Source organism: Oculina patagonica, chromosome 3 (genome assembly GCF_052425735.1).
Source record: "Oculina patagonica isolate OP01 chromosome 3, crgOcupat, whole genome shotgun sequence".
Taxonomy (NCBI): Eukaryota; Metazoa; Cnidaria; class Anthozoa; order Scleractinia; family Oculinidae; genus Oculina; species Oculina patagonica.
This window is the reverse complement of record NC_135760.1, coordinates 23,667,813-23,687,645: the sequence shown is the minus strand read 5'-3', so window position 1 is coordinate 23,687,645 and position 19,833 is coordinate 23,667,813. Positions and strand designations below refer to the sequence as shown.

At 37.7% G+C, this 19,833-nt stretch overlaps 3 protein-coding genes across 10 annotated transcripts in view; 1 reads left to right on the top strand and 2 right to left on the bottom strand.

Moving 5' to 3' along the window:
- Window positions 1-1,889, bottom strand: part of LOC144647104 (HEAT repeat-containing protein 6-like) — a 30,749-nt gene extending 28,860 nt beyond the window's left edge. The window contains exons 1-2 of the mRNA XM_078506859.1: window positions 1,544-1,889; window positions 330-443 (exon numbers count right to left, since the gene is read on the bottom strand). Coding sequence (XP_078362985.1) covers window positions 330-443; window positions 1,544-1,726 — 297 coding nt within the window. The 5' untranslated portion in view covers window positions 1,727-1,889. The remainder of the gene's footprint in view (window positions 1-329; window positions 444-1,543) is intronic.
- Window positions 1,890-3,074: 1,185 nt separating this feature from the next.
- LOC144645910 (adenosine receptor A1-like) lies at window positions 3,075-4,352 on the bottom strand. Its single transcript, XM_078505431.1, has one exon. It carries the CDS (start codon window positions 4,257-4,259, stop codon window positions 3,075-3,077), a length of 1,185 nt encoding a protein of 394 aa, XP_078361557.1. The 5' UTR covers window positions 4,260-4,352.
- A 5,751-nt stretch (window positions 4,353-10,103) lies between these two features.
- Window positions 10,104-17,981, top strand: LOC144647087 (uncharacterized). Of its 8 annotated transcripts, none has more exons than XM_078506832.1 (5): window positions 10,104-10,220; window positions 12,201-12,266; window positions 12,945-13,283; window positions 14,755-14,837; window positions 17,444-17,981. In XM_078506832.1, exons 3-5 carry the CDS (start codon window positions 13,134-13,136, stop codon window positions 17,661-17,663), a joined length of 453 nt encoding a protein of 150 aa, XP_078362958.1. In that variant the 5' UTR covers window positions 10,104-10,220; window positions 12,201-12,266; window positions 12,945-13,133; the 3' UTR covers window positions 17,664-17,981. The 8 variants fall into 8 exon arrangements, 5 of the variants coding, with proteins under 5 accessions (XP_078362958.1, XP_078362961.1, XP_078362959.1 ...); XM_078506833.1 differs by lacking the exon at window positions 10,104-10,220 and adding an exon at window positions 11,272-11,864; XM_078506834.1 differs by lacking the exon at window positions 10,104-10,220 and adding an exon at window positions 11,273-11,811.
- The last annotated feature ends 1,852 nt before the right edge of the window (window positions 17,982-19,833 follow it).

Genomic DNA, 19,833 nt, shown 5'->3' with positions numbered 1-19,833 from the left:
GACCTGTACAGGAGACTGGATTAAACAGTCCTGGTTTGAGCCCTGGCCAGGGTCACTGTGTTGTGTTCTTGGGCAAGACACTTAACTCTCATAGTGCCTCTCTCCACCCAGGTGTATATGGAATTTAATGCTGGAGGGTAACCCTGAGAGGGACTAGCATCCCAATCAGGGGGGATTAGAAATACTCCTTATCGCTTCACGCTACTGAAACCGGGAAAAGCTCCAGCCTGATGGGCCACTAAGCTCGAACAGAGACTCTACTTACATGTACTTACTTTACAAGACTAGAGACCAGGAGATTTGGTCCGGATCTGGGAGAGTTGACATACCTTTTGTTTTGCTATTACATTGACTATAAGCTGACATAACTTGGTGACTAGGAAATCGTCATTTCCACTGGAGTGAACAAGTGTGCAACACTTAGACAACACATGTAAAGCATCCTGAGGATTTAAAAAAAAGATTGTCATGTTGTTTTTTGATAGTGTCTTTATGAAGGGGGGTGAGTAGGATAGGCAAATCTGCTGATCTGTTGCCAAATCTGTAAATCCACCACTACTGTCATTCAAATCTGAATCCACATTACTTGAAAACTATGTGGGGTATAGTTTGCCTGCTACTGAGGATAGATGCTGTTTTTATGCCAATTTTTTAAGATATTTCGTTTTATTGCTTGTTTTTGCAACAAATCCTGACGAAGATGGACCAAAGTGATCCGAACTTCATTTTGGAGTCCACAATCAGAGCTTGCTGTCATGAAGAGTCCAGAATCTGCCAATGATCTCAGCTAATCCCCAATCTGCTGTATTTTTGAAGTCTGCGAGTCCACGCATTCTGGGTGCATTTTGAGGCCAAATCCAATGATCCAGGAACCTATTCACCCCCATCACTCCGGTTTGCTTGCAGTTAGCTTCACTCCGGTTTGCATGCGGTTAGCTTCCCCCAGTTTGCTTGTGGTTTGGTTAGCTTTCACTCCAGTTTGCTCGAGGTTAGCTTTTACATGTATTTGTCAGTTAGGACATTATACAATCGGTGTCTGACATTTGCAGGCTGCAGAATGCAGATTTTTCACTCAGGTTAGCCTACTTAGCACTCCGGTTAGCCTACTATTCACTCCAGTTAGCCTGAATAGCACTTCGGTTAGCCTGTTTATGGTAAGCTTTTAATAATGGTAATGGTAACACAATATATTCTCTTATTCTGCAGTCTGCAAATGTCGCAGAACGTTATACTACTGCCGTTCCGTCACCATTATTCTGTGTTAAGCGTTCTGCATTCTGCAACCTGGCAAAATACCCCTGTCCTAAAACATATTATTTTAGGAGGCAAGGGGACCGTAGGAGGAGACTTGATTTCCATTAGGCGGGAATTTGACCTTAAACTTACCTCAGTTGAGGTGAAGAGTTACCCATATATAATAAAATGTCGAATGCCTCGCTAGCTCAACACAAATAAAATTATATTCGGTCTTTGGTGAAATGTGTTCTTGGTTAAATGTGAAACATTCAACAAGCTGACTACTCTTATTGTTTAGTGTCCTCACCTCTTCGTTCTCGACGATACTTGTTGCATAGTCTAAAGAATTAAGCTCATCCAGTATAACATTCAAGTTTGTGTTTAATGTCCCCCCGGAAGATGACTGCTGCAGGTTCAAGATTCTGTGAGCCGCGTCCTTCCAACGAAATTTATCGTCTTCGAACGACATTACAGCTGTTTCTGACATCATAAATAAGCGTTTCTTCCATTCAGAGCATATTTAGCCTTTTTTGCCTGTGAATGTCAACAATGGGCCAAGTATAACGACCTAAAAGTCTGTGATATGCCTAAAAGTCTGCTTCTTCGGCGCCATTTTTCCTACTTTACCATATATGAAGTACCTACCCTTTCGTTTTTAGTAACCGCTGGCCAAAACATCTTGGGCGCTTTCCATTCGATTAAAATTCCGGCGAAGACTCCGGGGACTATTCCGTGTGGCGAATGGAACAGTTTTTTTTCGGTTGGAGCTCACTTTGGTCGAATGGAAATCGCCCTTGACTAAGCGTAAACGTTCTATTTCGGCTCGAAAAAACTGAGAATGGTCAAATGGAACGGTATTTTCCGGTTGTTCCGATTTTCTAGAAATTTTCAATCCAGGATATATCCGTCCTATTCCTGAATTTTTGGTTGAATTGAAAGCGGAGTATACAAAAGGATACGGAAAGCTGTCATTCAGGAGTTTAAAAGGACCTTTTTATTTAGGAGGTGGGGGTGGGGAGCTGTTTCACAGCGATGGCTAACTGCTAGTGTGTGGATAGTGATCTGGACTCCGGATCAATCGGACTGGGATCGAGTCCTGGCCTGGGTCACTGTGCTAAGTGTGTTGTGTTCTTGGAAGCCAGTTTACTCCCTCAATCGTCAGGATTTACATTAGTCGCTTCATGTTAATGAAACTGGACATAAACACCGGCCTCGAGTTAAAGAGTTTGCGTTTTGGAGTTTGTTCCATTATCTAACTGATTTCAATTTCCAAATTCTGGTGGGTGATGGACTAGTAACCCTCATCCGCCCCACTAATCATAGAGTTCATTATTAACCAAAAGGTCATGCGAGAATCAGCCGGAAAAAAAAAACAAACGCATGCAGAGGATTTCCCCATTTTTTCGAAGTATTGCAGAAATTATTTCATAAATAAATAGCGTTCAATCTACCATACGGAAAAAGATGGCAAGAGAGCAGACGGCATTTTACATTTTTATACATTTTACCACAATTCCTTGCAAACCTTACACAGCAAATAGGGCAAAAAGACAGTCACGTTTCTGTGAAATTCTTTCTTGTAGTAACGACGTTGTCCATACAGCGTTAGAATTTTTTAGAGCTTTTCTGTGCGTTTTTATGGGCGTTTTTAGCGTTTTCGCGCGCTACGAATTATAGGGTAGATGTACCAGTCGACATTTTTTTCGGTACGGTGGAATACCATTTTATTTTTATTTTTAATAGACTTAATAATGCAAAAGCAGAATTATTTTTATAACGCCAACGTTTAAATGCTGCTCATGATATTTACAAATTGACTTCAATGTTTAGTGGGCATTTTATGTACTATGGCGGCGCTGTAAAGGTTTCATGATCTGGTTCCAGTTCAGTTGTTCGATATGGTTTTCGTGCTGAGGCAGAATCTTATTATCATTGTTAATGCTGTTTACATTTGCTTGTTCCGCGTTTTGTTGGTCATCCAAATTTTCTTCCTCTCTTTGTTCTGCTTCAAGTCTGACCACATTGTTGGGCGATCCAAACACTCGCGCCTCAATTTCTTCGGCTTCGGCAATGTTTGTAGTTCTGAAAGTTAACTCAATAAAGGCTACGCGAAACTGTCTCATTCTGACCGAGTAGATAAGTGGATTAAGCAACGAGTTCGAAATTAATATAAACACAGCTGAGAACATACCTGCATACCGTGTTTGAATAGACATGTTTTGATAGTTTATTAAAAGAAGTCTAAAAACGCAAAGAGGTATAAAACAAAGAATTAGCACTGAAACGATAATAGTTGTCAGTTTAAAGGCCTTTTTGTCTTTCAAAAATTTCTGCCTTGCCTCTTCTGTAACTTGCTGAGTTGAAATTTCCTTTTCGTGTCGGCGAACTTCACTATAGACCGTGATTTGGCAGAAGAAGATTATGACAAGAGACACGGTTATAAATATGTTACTGCTGAAGAAAAATACAGTCTTGTCGAAGAAAAGAGGAATGTGCAAAATAAGGGAAAAGAACCACGCCAGAGCAGAACCAATTAGCAAACGAGCTTCCGTGACAAGTCCGGTACTGTACGCGAAAGTGTGCTTCATGGCGAGATATCTTTCCCCACTTATTAACGCCAGGTGGATAAGGGAATTGTTACACAAAGTAATGGACAAAAATTGTGCGACATTTTGTAATGCACACGATCCAGCCGTTGTTTCACCGAGAACGAAGGTTATCAGTAACGCTGCAACCAAGGGTTGAACAATCACACCCACCATCAAATCAGTCGTGGCCAGACACGCCAGTAGTATGTTAGACTTGTTGGCTCTAAGTCGGGCTTTCATTTTCACAGCTATTATCACCAACGTGTTCAAGGCAGCAGTGAAAGGAGATGTGACAATGTTGATAACTGCGAGGAAGATAAGAAAGGCTCTAGCTTCAATGGCAGAAGGCGGCAACATTCCTCCCAATAAGATCTGATAGACTTGGCACGCGGATGGTATCACCTCTTGGCTTGGCTGGCTTCCGTTCGTGTTCATCGCTTTATTTTTTCGATTATTCTTACTGAGCTGTTGAATTCAGTGAAGCTTTCTCTCTCCTGTCTGCTGAAAACTGTGTTCTTACAAAGTGCGGTTTTTGCTTATAACTCTTTTAACCACCTGGCATTTTTCATGTTAACTCATGTTTTGATTTATCGTTCTCTCATTTGCATTTTAGAATTATTTTATGGCTATTCTTTATAGAAGTAGGTAATTCAGTATAATACTCTGTTCTTTGGGCCGAAAGGTAAGGCAACTTTCTTTCGGTAATGCAATCCTCTCCATTGTTCCAGTTTTAATAAGCTGATTAAGCTCAGTAACGAATAAAGTCGGAACGCAAAATCAAACTTGTTTTGGCCAATCAGCGAAAAGGTACTCAACTGTGGGCGTTTTCTTTCTGCTTTTATAACAAATGGACACTCTCGAGTAAATCCTTCAATTTAAGATGGGTAAACTGTTCTTTTCTCCTATAAAATTAATTAGTTGCCACTATTCAACAGCTTAAAACAACTGAACTTTTTTCCGCGAACGAGACATATATAGACTACGAGAAGTTTCTCTTTTTCGTAGTCCTTCGAGCTTGAAGCGAAAAATAGCGCGAGTAGAAATTCAGATCAAAGGTGTAAGAATATAGTGTCAGAATATACACTTCTTTCTTTAGTCCTATAATTTAGTTGCCGCTTTTCAGCAGCTGCGCGAACAAGGCATTTCTAAGTTATTTTTAGCCTATTTAGTCTTGTTCTAATCAACAAGCGAAGAAGTTAAAACGAATAAGATCAGGTAACTGATTTTGAGAAAACTCACTGATTGCACAACAAGCATTAGAAATAAACAAGCAACAGCTAGCAAGCCGAAATCATTTTACACATGTGAAGTTTTTCTTCTCTATCCTTGTATAGAAGATTGCATGGAGAAAATAACTTTCGAAAATTTAAGCTTTCTGAAAGCTAAAGTAATCACTCTGGCCAATGACAAAGGACGCAGGCAATCCAGTGATCGACAGTGAACCAATCAAAACGCGAAGCAAATGCATGTAACCGGCACGAAGCGCGAAAAAACGTGCGCGAACGAGTCACGATTGGTTTTGGTTTTACTTCTGATTGGTTGTGAAAGTGGCGCGGATTTTGGGAACCAATCACTAAGCGCAGTAATGCAATAGAACATTCCCCTAGCCTACCCCTCCCAGTCCTTTCTATGTTAACAGTAATAACAATCTCTACCAAAAAAGAGCAAACGCGGATTACTTTCGACACTCAATTGAAAACCGCTTTATACTTGTTTCTTTTGTCATATAATTGTAAGTTGAAAATTTTCAACAACTGCTAACAGGTAAAGTGATCCCGCGCGAACCTGACATCTGTAAGGCATTTTCAGATCATTTAAATTAACAGTTTTCGTTTTGATAAACAATTCAAGTGAAGGATGAAAAACGAAAGGATCAGTTTGCGGATTTTAATTTCGCAATCTGGCGTCTCAAAATTTCTGAAATTTGACAACCGTTTTAGAAACCAACTCACTCTATTTTTGCAAGTTCAAAGCAGACCAATTATTGAAATAAAACACAATCAAAAGCCAACCAATCTTCACAACCAATTTGCCATCCTAAAGAAATGACGTGGAAAGTTTGAGTGCTTAATTTACGAAATGATCCTAATTAGGAAAAAGAAATCATCTTTTAACATTCAAACTGACTCCATTCCAGTTAAACGGTTGTTTACTTAGTTATGTACTATTTTCTGTTTTCCACGCCTCATTTATTGTAATGTAGTTTTATTTCACACTTTTTTTTCTTAAAATATCGTTACGTACCTTGTAAAATTTGTATTTGATAATGTTGACATGTCGTCGCCGAAACATTATGTTTCTATAGCGTTAGCATTTATTCTGAAATGCTTTTCAAAATCTTCCGTTATCAGACATTATTCGTGTCGAAAATAAATTAAAGAAACTGTTTCCTTCTAAAGGTCACACGCTTTTTTAATGGAGTTAAAATCGATTAAAAAGACAGAAATTTTCTTCAAAAAAAAAAAACAGTAGCCTGCGAATACAGCCGCCTCTCATTCGCTCGCGCTACTACGTATTCGCAGGCTAAAAAAACAGCACCAACAAACCCAACGGGTCCTCAACGTGGCTATTTTACGGTTGTTGTATGCATCTGTAGTGAAGATCAGTGAAAATTATCGAATTTTGACTTTTTACAACGCCATGTTTCGATTTGTAGGCCAATGAGGAAAGCGATGAAGACCATAGTGGCTATTTCTCGTTCACGACTCCGAAAAAACCCCAGCAGATCGTAACTGGAGACAAATTTCAATGGATGCATGAAGGTTTTTATTTTCAGTTTGACTCGTCTTTTGAGTCACTTATAGAATGAGCATAAAGCAAAATAAATTGAAGGTGGCAAAATGGGCAACAAAGGAAAAACGCGTTGGCAAAGAACGCACCTTATGAGAGAAAAATTCGAGTAGGAAAAAATTGCATAAGTGAGCTGAAGGATGGGGAATTGCCAGCGTCGCCTAAGGGGAGGTGAGAAGGGAAACTTGTTGAAACTGTTCATTCGAGTAGGAGTGCATGATTTGCAAATCTCGACGTAACGGTTCCAAGAAGTTTACCCTCCCACCACCCCTAAGCAAATCTTCCTGGGACCATTACAGAGTTTTTTTTTTTTTTCATTTTTATTGATATTTTTACACAAAGCTTACAAAAACAAAAACCAAAAAAGACAACAACAACAAAAAAAAAAAGAACTAATACAGGTACCCTAATTACAATACATTACATATTCTTGCTCGGCTTACAATACTGATACAAATGCCACTCTACTTACAAAATATAGCTACACTACTAAAAGATACAGTATATAAATATTTGTTATAAATTATGTGCAAAAATAAGACAAAAAAGAAAAGAAAAACTGCATTAAAAAACAAAGAAAAATTGTTAACTAAGGTCAAAAAGTCAAAAACAAAAGCATCAACTTAGGCTTACTTAACTATTGTTAATATCAACATCGAGAAAGCCAAAAGAGAAGATGATCCCACTTTTTGTAATGATTAATTAGAACTCCATTCTTGTTTGCTATATATAATTCCAATTTATAGGTTGCTTTTAACTTAGCTTTGAAAACTATAAGTGATGGACAGTTCTTGGAAAGTTTACATTTATAGATAAAGTATTTAGCAAGCAAAATAATATGATTAACTAAAAGAAAATCTTTGTCAAGGTCAAATTTTCCAAACAAAATGTCTAAATGAGAGACATTAAGCAAAATATTGACTTCATCTGCGAGCCAAGATAAGAGCTCTTTCCAAAAAAATGTTGATGACTTACAAAAGTACAATAAATTCTCTAGGGATTCCTCTTATTCATTACAGAAAACACATAAGGGGGATTCCACCATTTTGAACTGGTAAAGTTTTTTATTGGTGAAAACTATAAGGTTTAATAATTTATATTGAAATTCTCTTAGTTTTGTATCCAGAGTAGTTTCAAAAGCCAAAGAATATAGTCTTTTCCAGTCTATAGAAAGATCCGGATATTTAGTCAAAATTCTAGCTTTAGCGGTGGGTGAAGTTTGCTTAAAAGAACGAAATTCCCTATAAACCAATTTAGATGTGATATTAGTAAGGTCAATAGTTTTACCAGCAATTGTTAATACAAGACAAGTTTGATCCAAAGGAGAGGGAGCAAAATAAGGGTTTGTTTTAATTATAGAACGCCATTCATTTGGGATAGCATCAATAACCCCCATTAGAGCAAAAATGTGACCAGAAGATAAAGAAGAACTGAGAATTTTGTCACTTTTGAGAAAAATACCTTCCTTCGAAACAAGATCGCCAACCTTAAAAATTCCTTGCGTATAGAAAATCGGTTGAAAAATCGATTTTCCCTCACTCAAAATATACTTATTGTTCCATATAATTTGGTTCATTATCCCGTTATAGGTTGTCAAATCATAATTAGCCTTAGAAGACCAGGCTTGCAAGCACTCCTTATAAAAGTCAGGAAGTGAAATGGACAATTTACGACAGTCAAAATTGCAATGTAATAAAAATTTCCCGCCAACCTTCTTGAGATAAAAATCCAGAACATACTTCCAGGGACTGTCATAATTCTCAGTGTATTTCTTCAGACAAATGATTCGTTGAGCAGAGATCATAGATTCAAGATCCAGCATTTTCAAACCTCCATGCTCTATGTCATTAATTAAGGCTGAACGTTTAATTTTATCTTTGCCCTTCCAAATAAAAGAGTAAAGTTCTTTATTAATTTCTTTAATAAATTCCCTTGACAATCGAATTAGACCAGCCTTGGACATAATTTTGGGTATGGCAAATGATTTAACAATTTGAATTCTGCCGATGAGTGTCAGACCTCTCCACTTCCACATGTTTAATACTTTTTTTATTGATTTAAGGGCAGACTCAAAGTTTGATTTATTCCTCGATACGTTATTGTAGTCAAAGTACACACCAAGAATTTTAATTGAAGTTTTGAATTCATTAGGGTACATTTCACGCTCTAATTTCCTCGTGCCTAAACTGAAAAATTCAGTCTTCTCCTCATTAACTCTAAGACCAGAACATTTCGAAAAAGCGCTAAGGCAAACTTTTAAGTAATCATAAGAGGACCTGTTTCGGAGAAAGCAAGTCAGGTCATCCGCAAAAAGTGACACTTTAACCTCAAAATTATCAATTTGAATACCTTGAATCTTTTCATTTTGTCGAATACTACATGCAAGAATCTCCAAACCTAATATAAAGAGAAGAGGTGATAACGGGTCTCCCTGCCGCACACCGCGACCAACTGTGAAATAATCTGATGTGAAGCCGTTATTGATAATGCAACTTGATATATTTGAGTAAAAAGTACGGATCCATTGGATAAAGGATGGCCCAAAATTAAATGCGTGCAGAACTTTTAAAAGATAAGTATGATCAAGAGAGTCAAAAGCCTTTTCGAAATCAATAGCAACAAGAATGCTCGACATTTTCTTATATTTAGTGTATTCCAAAATATCATTGATGGTTCTTACCGCGTCAAAAATCGACTTTCCTTTCACGTACGCATTTTGATTGTAATGAATTAACTCAGGTAAAATTGGTTCCAGTCGTTTGGCTAACGTTTTGGAAGCAATTTTAGTGTCAACATTGATAAGTGAAATGGGACGCCAGTTTTTAATCAACCTTTTATCCTTGTCTTTCTTTTCCAACAAAGTAATTACAGCTTGCTTTTGAGAATTAGAAAGCTCGCCATGTTCATGTGCATAATTATAACAATCGATCAGATGTTTGCCCAGAAGCGACCAAAACACTAAATAAAATTCTACCGTGAGACCGTCATTCCCTGGGGTTTTGTTCTTTTGAAAAGTTTTTAAAGTGTTAAAACATTCCCCTACCGTTAATTTTGCTTCACATCTGTTCCTTTGTTCTACCGTTAATTTGGGGATATGTACTTTACTCAGAAGCGAATCTGTCAAGGCGTTGCTGTTTTCATCGGGCTTATTAACTGGGCGGTTAGTCCAGTTCATAGATTCGGTAGCTCATTATACAATTTATACCTCATTCTCCCTGCTGTTTCGTTAATGAGGTTTTGTTGTTGGCGTATATTTTGAAGGAAAAGGAGAGACGTCATGCGATGTTGTGTAGAATTAGGAGGAACGCTAGGAATGAGTTGGATGACAGGGGAGGAAGCAGGTGAATGCGAAGTTTTCGAGACGAAAAGATTAAAAAAGTTGTGCCAAAAACGCCATTTTGAATAATAGCGGACATATTTGACCGGTGGAGACTAGAGGGATCGTGGACTCTGGGGACGAGAATGGCGAGTCGCCGCCTGAATGTGCGTTTGGAATCCAAATGAACCGAAAAGGAATTTTGTAAGGATGACAGGAATAATTTCTTGTGAGAGGAGGTTGAATTAGGCTGTGCACTGAAGGCAGACGGTAATGAGAGACGAGTTCAGGTATGACATGTGTTTATAATAGAATGTAGTTTGCGCGTTCCTATGTTTATTGACCTTTATTGCCAGCTTTCGCTTTGATTTTGGACCGGCGATCCGATTATTAAAACAACTTGAACTGTTTAGTGAGTTCAGATATGGCCATTACTTTGAAACAACATGTTTTGTTTCTCCTCTACTAGCTAAATTGCGAAGTTCAGTCGGGCCGAAGTTTGCAACTTTGTATCGAAATTGACAATTTGATTCGCTAACTCGCAACGTAATTGGAAACTCGTAACAAACTTCCCAATCCCCCCCCCCCCCAAAAAAAAAAAATAAATAAATAATAACATATTTCCACGTATTTTATTGAAAAAAGGCGTACACAAAAAGGTCATTCTTGGTTTTAAGATTCCGGGCTTTCTTATCCGGATTTCCGGCATTCCGGGTTTCAGGCATTCCGGGTTTCCGGCATTCCGGGTTTTAGGACAACCCACATATAGATCTGCTACGAAATGGAATGAAGTTGTTTAAAAACCGATAGCCTATTGAATATTGGTCATACACCGATACAAGCAATTTGTTCTTTAAAAAGAAAAAAACCTGGCGGTTTGCTGCTGTGTGAGAGTTTTAGGGCCAGTGTTAACATGACACATGAATGACTCATTCCGGAACAAGTTAATCCCATCCCGATATATTTCACTCTATCTGTTTACATGATACCAAGACAAAAGTCAAGTCATTCCCGAATGAGTTCATTCCGGTTTTTAAATGAATTTGATTCCGAGATGAAACCGCATCTTGTGAAACCACATACAGAGGTCACAGTTTGAACTCAGAGCAAAAAAATGTAAATTATAGCGTTTACTGTTTAGCCCGAAGAAGCAGCCCTATGGTCAAATTGCTTGTTAAAATTGCAGATATAGCCATCATGAGCATTAAAAATACCGGTAACATGTTTGCTCAAAACATGCGCCATCTTGTTTTGATCTTGAGTGAAAACTACGCACGTGAAAACGACTTTGGTTGAGCTGGTCGATTATGTCATGTGGAATGTATGCAGTCAACGAAATTCATTGTGAACTTGTTCCGAAATATAAGTCATTCTGGAACTATATGTAAATAGGCCCTCATGCGCAAGCAGCAAGGCGTGTGAGGCATGGCAGCGAGGTATATGAGGCAAAAATCCCTACTCCAAATGAAAAGGTTTAAATCGGAGTGCTATATTTAAGCTTTCTGATCTGCTATTTAGCTGGCTTACTAGAATGGATCGCACACCTTGCTGCCTCGCACTTTTGTGACGACCTGCTGTATGACCCCTTATAATCGACTGTCTTTACTAACCCGGTGGAAGTCGTCATTCAAAATATGGATATCACAGAACTGTAAATTGTAGATCACTACAGCAAGGTTTTTTGGTGTTGTGTTCATGTGTATACATAGTACTCGTGTGTGGAAAAATTCACTGCATTTAGTGGGTTATTTGTTTAGTGTTGTTTTGTTTGTACGCACTGTGACCAGTGATTTTTTTTCCTCCCTTCCCCTCAGGCATTAGCAGGCCATTCACTTGTTATGCAAGTGAAAGAAAGTAAAATCCCAGGTACCTGGGAGAAAAGTGAGTGGGGGGACTCCCCTGCCTCTTATGTTCTCCCACCATGGAACTCCTTTGTAAAATACTTATAATACCAATCAAGTGTAAAGGTGGATGACAATAACTTGCAGGACTGTCATTAAGTTTTTATGCAGCCAAACATTGAAGTTATCACCCGTAGCATTTCATTCTGAATGCAACTTGTAAAGTAACACCAATCAAAATGTTTACCTGTAACATTGAGTGAGCTCATGATCAGCCGTAACAGGTGTTACGGGTTACAGCCCTTAATGACAGCCCTGGATAAGGGATGATAACATTGTTGGTAGCTGTGAAATGAATTCTTTATCTTACCTTCTCAATTGTGGTGCTTTCAAGATATTTACTATACTTAATCGTTTGTTTTTTTAAAGGTGTTATTTGGACTTGTGAAAATTTAAAAAGAATATTTGACAGGTGAACTCACGTAAAAATGCAAGGTGAGATTGTGTGAGTCCTTCTTGGGTTGCTGTATGTTCATCCCACGTGGGATGCTGCCTAAAGGATTCTAAAATGACCTGGGTGGGGTGTCACCTAGGATCCTGCTAATTACTCCAGGTGGGATCCCACTCGAGATACCTGCTGCTAATTCCACATGGAATTTTAGCTGCATGTGCATTGATCCCAGGGGGGATCCCACCTGGGATCCTAACTAGTTCTAGGCAGGATCTCAGCTGGAATCCCATCTAATTCTAGGTCTCTACGCATATTATCTGAAGTGGTAATTCCACATGATTAGGCAAAAAAGATATATTAATTAGCTGTCTTACAGTAGATAACAACAGAATCAATACACTGTAGTGTTGTCATTTGAGTTTGATATATTCAATGTAGTCATCTCATTCATCATAAATACATTGTAATTCCATTCATGTGGCCACCAATGAGCCACAAGGTGACAATATTAAAGCTAGGTGTTCTAGCAGTTTAAACAAGAAAATGACTGGTACTGAGCATTTGCTCAGGTCAACTTGAAGGGGCTTTATAATTATTATAGGTAGGTGATTGTATTAATGGGGTGGTGGTAATGGACTTGGCCCATTATTATTGTTTTTTGATTAAGTAAAATTACTGAAAAGTTTTTTTCAATAACTCAATTTTGTTTTTGTTTATTTAAGGAGTTATAATAGTTTCAACAACTGATGGGAACAAAGTGGTGCAAGGAACACTGCTGCTATCATCTGCATACCTAAATCTGGAAAGGCTGTATTAGCTCACATGAAGGGAGAAAAAGGTTGCTTTTTATGTGAAGATAAAGGCGATGGGTTGGCAATGGCTTACAGAGATTTTGGCTTTACAGCACAGGCATGTTGCTCCACATGATACCCATGGAAAAGTTGTTATCCGGAACGTTATTTAAAATGGAGAACAGGTACGGCCTCGTACCCAGACGCCTCTCTTGTTCTCGCTTTGTCGGAGAAAGAAAATCGAGGCGCCTGAGGAGGAGGCAGGGACAGGTAAGTGTTACTAGCAGTTATTGTATGCTGTTACTAACCAGTTAATTATTTTCAATACAAGTTTTTTTTAACTTTTTCATGTATCCAACACTTATTAATTAACATGATATATCTTCTTCTGTCAATCATATGGAGGTGATATCCTGAAGGGAGAGATGAAATGGAAGTGAAGTTCACCATTAGTTAGTCCGTCTGATCAAAACCAGTGAAGTTGATAATGATATGCCTTGACCACCTTATAAATAATTTACTGAATTTTATTTTTTTTATTGAGGTCAATGGGATAAATGGTGCTTCTGTGTCTTTGCTGTTTAAATAATTTGACCTTGTGGTGTGTTAACTACAATTGTCAAGGTCATTAAAAATTTTAATTATTGAATATCAAGTTAATAAATCATTAAAATGATTTATAAACTTGATATTCAAGCTTCAGAATACAGAAATTAGCCTCTCTACTAGTATTGAAAGGTGTCTTAGTGAATTACTTGCTTCACTACAGTATGCAAATGACAGCTATCACAATTCTTGTGAGTGAGCAGATAACAACAAAACAGCTAATAATGATTAATAAATGCATTTATATGGCAGATTTTCCATATGTATTATGTTCAAATAATCCGATGAACTGTTGGACAATTTCTACAGATTGACGACAGTACTTTATGGTTAGATATGAATTGGTTGATGCTTTGGCATACAATTTTCATGTCAGTGCACCTGCATAACTCATAAGTGCACAGCTAATAGTATTTCCGAAATGATTCGATTTAATTAGCACCCGGGGGGCTTATTTACTTTTGGCACCTCATGGAAGGGCGCTTATTGAGACAGGGCACTTATTTAATTTTTTGAGAAAAAACCAAATGTTCAAAACAAAACTTAAATATATATTGAAATAACTAACAATAACAGAAACTGTCAGTAACAAATTGTTGAAAGTTCAGTTACTTTTAAAAGAATTGTTTATTTTAGCAGTAAATATATACATGTTCGGTCCGGTGAATGTTTGTGAGTTTATCTTTTCGACATTGATGACATTTTCATCCCCAGAGGCTGCAATCCTTTTGGGAAGGAGAATGCATCGATGACTTCAATAGGGATGGTTATCCACAACAGGGGGGGGGGGGGTATTAGAATAGAGGCTCATAACAATGGGGCACTTATTAGAATAGAGGCTCTTATTGGAATAGGGGCGCTTATTGACAAAAACACATTCGAAGGGGGGCGCTTATTGGAAGGAGGGCGCTTAATAGAATCATTACAGTATCCAATATTGTTTGGCTTTTTCACTGCCACTGGAAGTGTGGAACTAAACTAATACACCAAAATGTTGCATAGAGAAAGTGCTTTACTCATTCTTTTATTTAGCAGTATATCAGCGTGAACTGTTGCTTTTTTGCCCGGTCACATGTGCCGAATTTAATTGCAAGGCTGTTTTATGTTATAATTTATTTCTCAATTGTGTTTACAGAAAATGTCAATACTTCCTCCACAGAAGGGATTGGGAATTCCTGGTGATGGGAGGGGTCTCAAAGGCCAAAACGGTAAGGAAAGGTATGAAGCTAAATTGGATTTCCGGAGGGTTCCCTTAGGTTGGGGGTGGGGGTGGGGGGGGGGGTCTTAGGAAAAATTCCTTCTGTGAGGGAGTTATGGATCATTTTTCTTCAGTTAAGCAAAATATTATTTTCTGATAGAAAAAAAATAGGGCGTCAGATGACAATATTTTTAACTGCTGAAAACAATATGATGATCAACTTGAAGCAAAAAGCGATAACAATTGTTTGAATTCTTTGTTAGACCATGTGTAGGGGTGGGTAAGGTGGGGTGTAAACTCCGTTGAAGGGTACGTGCTGAAGTAATTGGCCCTTTGAGAACTAAAGATGCACAGTGTCCCTTTCCCATTCCCAAAGATCACTTGGTTTCCTGTTGTCTCTGGTGGGGTAATAGAAGGGATTTTTTTGTCTAAATCATGAATTATCAACAACAAACATCGGGGATGATGTGGTCCAACTTCTACAACAATAAAATAAAGAATTTTTGATTTTGTATCTTTTTTTCTCACTTAATGATTAATAAAAATGTTACAAAAAATTCTTTTAATATAGAAAAGTGGAAAACAGACGTTATAGTAAAAAAAAAACGTTCGGTTTTTATTTGTACATATTATAGCCTTTTAACCTTGTTTAAAAAAAAATTACGTCTTAGCGAACATTATATCGAGTAAAATTTGTATAAGTAATTGTGGGTACTTGCAGTGATTCTATAAAGTTAGCTTTTTAAAATAGTAAGCTAAAAGGATTAGGCTCAAGATGGGATTTAAAGTTGGAACCTGGTCTTATCAATGCAGTACTGTATGATGCTTTTAGATACCACTGAACCAACATTGATAATTTTGCATGCCTTGATAATTTTGATAATGGTAGAGCATCAGAGTAATATCGAAAAGTTTCAGGTACATGTATGAAGCTAATGTCAAGTGCGATTTTTTTGTAGGTTTGTTTGGAATCTTATGTTAAGCTGCTTCAGACTTGAAATTGATAAAGCTCTTTGGTAGTGATTGCTGGCTGAGAAGGCTATAGGCTAACGGAGTTTCTCATTCCTAAAATCTGCAATTTGAATTAAGTTATGCACAAAGCTGTGGTATAAAAAGACAGTAAACGCCAAGAAAAATACATTTTTGCACCGTGTTCTCCAGCATGATAAATAGATCAAGTTATGTTGATTTGGACTCGAAGTTATTGATATTTTTGTTACTATGGGGGCCACCCATGGAGGGGAGGGGGACAGCACATTGTGTTGTTTCGAACAAAATTTTTCTTGTTGTGTGTGGAAGCATTTCATCTGTTCGCTAAAATCTGCTTTTGTTCACGTGTTGCCAGTTATGTTTTCCTCTTGTTTGTAAATCCCCAAAGGCTATTTCGATTAAAGGCAAACGTCAGTTTACCATTTTTAACTAAGCCAAAGTTGCAAAGTGCCAAGCCGTCGCGACTGACAAATACAGCATTTCCTCCGCGAAAATAAAAAAAAGTGCTTGAACTGAAAGACGTTTGCATTCTTCCATGATATGTTCGAACAACAATGCCCAGGATAAACCTTCTACTCATACTAACTTCATGCAAAAAAGTCGATATCTCGAAGAGATCTTTGATTTATTTCAAAATTTAACTTCCCTTAAGGTAAACAACCAACTGGCAAAGTTTGGTTGGAAATCTATGAGCAGTTCTATTTCAAGGGAATTACCTTAAGGTCTCTATTCAGAATTCTTGCAATACATAGTTCCGTTGTGAAGGCCTTACTTACAATTTTAGTGGCATTTTGTGGAAGTGCCGGGAGTAGACGAATGGTGACACCACCACAGATAGCGCATCCAATTTTTTAATAAGCGCCACACTCGCGATCCAATAAGCGCTGCATCTGAGGCGCAAAAAAATATAATAAACAGCGCCGCGCTTATTCGAATAAATACCGTAACCTGATGATAGTACTAGTGGCTACGTGCATATCAATCAGGATGTGAAAGGTATGGGAAGCTTTGTGGTAAATTGACAATTTCTTGGGAACTTAATATTAGATGCACCAGTGTATGCAACAGTATCAACGCATACCGAAAAATCAGGGTTATAAGTGCTCCTGCTTATAACGTGTCTAGTTATAAGCTCATCTACATGGAAACAAAAAAAACATCCGGATATAAGCCCCCCCCCCCCCCCCCCCCTATGGTAGATGACAGTAAATGTTGCTTTACAGTACACACTCTTTTATCGGACACATATATGGACAGGTGCTTTGTTGCGCATTTTATTTGATTTTTGTGTTGGTCCCCTTTTTTATTCTATTTTACTGTACCTTTTATTGGGATTACACGCCTCCCATGCCTCACTGCCTCGCCTCGCATACCCCGCTGCCTCACATATTTGGAATACTCTAACGCAGTTATCCTTCAACAACACCATTCCATTCCTTAACTCTAGGTCTCTATATCTCCAACATAATTCTCAGACACTTAACTATTGTTAACAAAATCAATTTGCTATCCAGTCCTTGATAACCAAAATATTAAATGTCAGCCGGTTTCATCTTAAAGAAATTTACTAGCCTCCTACAAACTCAACTTATCTTCGTTCTAAAACTTAAAAGGATCTTTCTCTCATTTTATTCAGTTGCAGAGCAAGAAAATACATGGTTCACAACAAGTCAAGTACACAAGAATTAAAGGCAACAACTAACGAAATGGATCCACAAGAAAGAACCATCTCACAATTATCAAGAAGGATTATAGTTCAAACAAAACTCATGGATTCTGACTCAACTTTATCAGCTGATTTGACGTTTCACCTCTACAGAGTAATGCATCACACTCGCGAAGCAACTAAAATATAAAACAAAGTAAACAAAATCTGTAGAGGAATTACACTTCTTGCTTCATTCCATTTGCCTTCTGCTTTAAAATAAAAATGTTCTTAATCGACACACGAACTATACGCAATCGCGTACTTCTGTTTCAGGGATAAAAGTCTTCAGTTTGTAAATTCTGCAACTCACTTGAAGTTAACTAAAGCCATGTGATTTGTCTAACAACGTCACGGCCCAAACGTCACTCGACTTACATAATGAAATACACTTTTTATTTATTTAAAATGAAAAATCTCAATGAACTGTACTCACAGCTGGTGATTACAATGAAAAGCAATGATTGTACTCTATATATAATATATTACTTATATATTGCTATTTCCATAATATTTCACACTCTAGCCATTAACTGTGCCTGACAACAATCCATGACAATAATCCATCTTCCCCATAAATTTTTTACAAACCTAAAAAAAAGCGTCTCTCTCCCAGCAAGTCACACAACCGCACGTTTTGTCCCTCGTCTAAACCAGCCAACGATTACCTACATAAAGCTCGCAACCACACTCACCATCAAGCAAACCAAAAGTAACTTTTCCATTTCTTCTGTATGACTTGCACAACTGACTTTACTCCTTTGAAACAACTCCTTATATTAATCGAATATACAGAATAACCACGGCCAAAAACCTACCATTTTCACGTTGTACCGACATACATGTATATATAGACCTGTATAATACACTAAGAACTTCACGACGTCATGAATAACTTGACAAAGCGTCGATGAAAATGACTTAGAAAATTTAAAACCCTTTTTCAAACTTTCTCTAACCGCACCTTACCGGCAACCGAAACGTCCTTTCTATACAAAAATATACGAAATGACCTCCGTCCAAAAAGAATCGCCTTTTCAGACTAAAGGTAACTAATATCATCAAAATTTCGCCTCAGGACGAACACGAAAGCATTCAGAAAAATCACAATTACACCTTTACAATTATCTTTCAAAGTGTCTCAAACCGATACACTGAAAGGCCAATTCATTTCAACACAAACAATATGATATCTCTAATGTAGACGTCATTTCCCGCCCAGTTTTAAGCTTCCTTAAGCTTCTTGTTTTGGTAAAGATCAGAATAGAAGGAACGAAGTTCTTTCATAATCACTTGAGGGTCTGAAGTTAAGGAGTCATCATCTTTAAATAATTTCCGAATTGAACTTTTCTTACCTCTGGCATTTTCCAAATTTAAGAAATATTTACTATTTTTTTCACCTTGTTCATACCAGGTGGCACGAGATCGTATTATTGCCCCCTGGGTGATGTAGTCATTTTGTAGCTCATACTCTGTTTTTATGACTTCAAACATGTTCATATTTTCTGATGAGGGATCTTGATCACACATTTACAGAGTTGCTACATGGTTAAAGAACAAAAAAAATTTAAAAAAATTACAAATGACACACAAAGAATTGAATTCATAATCAAGCCACGTCAACTGCACAAAACATAGGCACGCAATACGTGCAAGAGGTTTTTGCGGGGGAGTTGGTGTCAAACGAAAAACTGTTCGAACTGTTGGATAATGGACTTTAGTAGTGGGCAAGAATTAGCACATGTTTGACAGTGTTAAAAAGAATAGTAATTTTTAGGTGCTAATGAAAATTCTTAGGTGACAAGTTTGGTTGGTACGGTTAAGAACTGTAACCTAAATCGTTGACAGATCACATTTAACATATTTGCACAAATGCAGATACTATTCCATTTTTTAAATGCAGTTTGATTGGTTTTTCTGTGAAACAAGCCCCAATCTAATCGATGTGACATACACACGTCCCTCGCTCACCAAGAACGCGATAGAATCACTGTGACGTGTTAGGTTTACTGCAAACTTCACCAAGGCCTTTTCCCCTCGTGAATCGTGAAATGGCACGTGATCTAGCTCCTCCGCCCCTGGGGCCCCACCTCCTTTACCACCCTCGTTAAAAAGTATGCGTTTCTGGAGTTCCGTCTCGTGATTTTTATTTGATTGATTTCAATTGTCAATTCCCGTCCGCCTCCCCACCCTCGACAAACAGAGAGTTGAAATTTTAACTAGATAGTGTTTAATTCATTTATTTTCCTGAATGCAGAATTCTTCAATGCCAACGTGATATTTACAAATTGAGTTCAAAATTGAGTGGTGTTTTTTATGTA

Excerpts from the sequence above, each read along its gene's own strand:
- LOC144645910 (XM_078505431.1), bottom strand. The coding sequence starts at position 4,259 with ATGAACACGAACGGAAGCCAGCCAAGCCAAGAGGTGATACCATCCGCG.
- LOC144647087 (XM_078506832.1), top strand. The coding sequence starts at position 13,134 with ATGTTGCTCCACATGATACCCATGGAAAAGTTGTTATCCGGAACGTTA. Across the intron at positions 13,284-14,754 it reads TGAGGAGGAGGCAGGGACAG|AAAATGTCAATACTTCCTCC; the intron begins GTAAGTGTTACT and ends TTGTGTTTACAG. Across the intron at positions 14,838-17,443 it reads GGCCAAAACGGTAAGGAAAG|TTGCAGAGCAAGAAAATACA; the intron begins GTATGAAGCTAA and ends CATTTTATTCAG.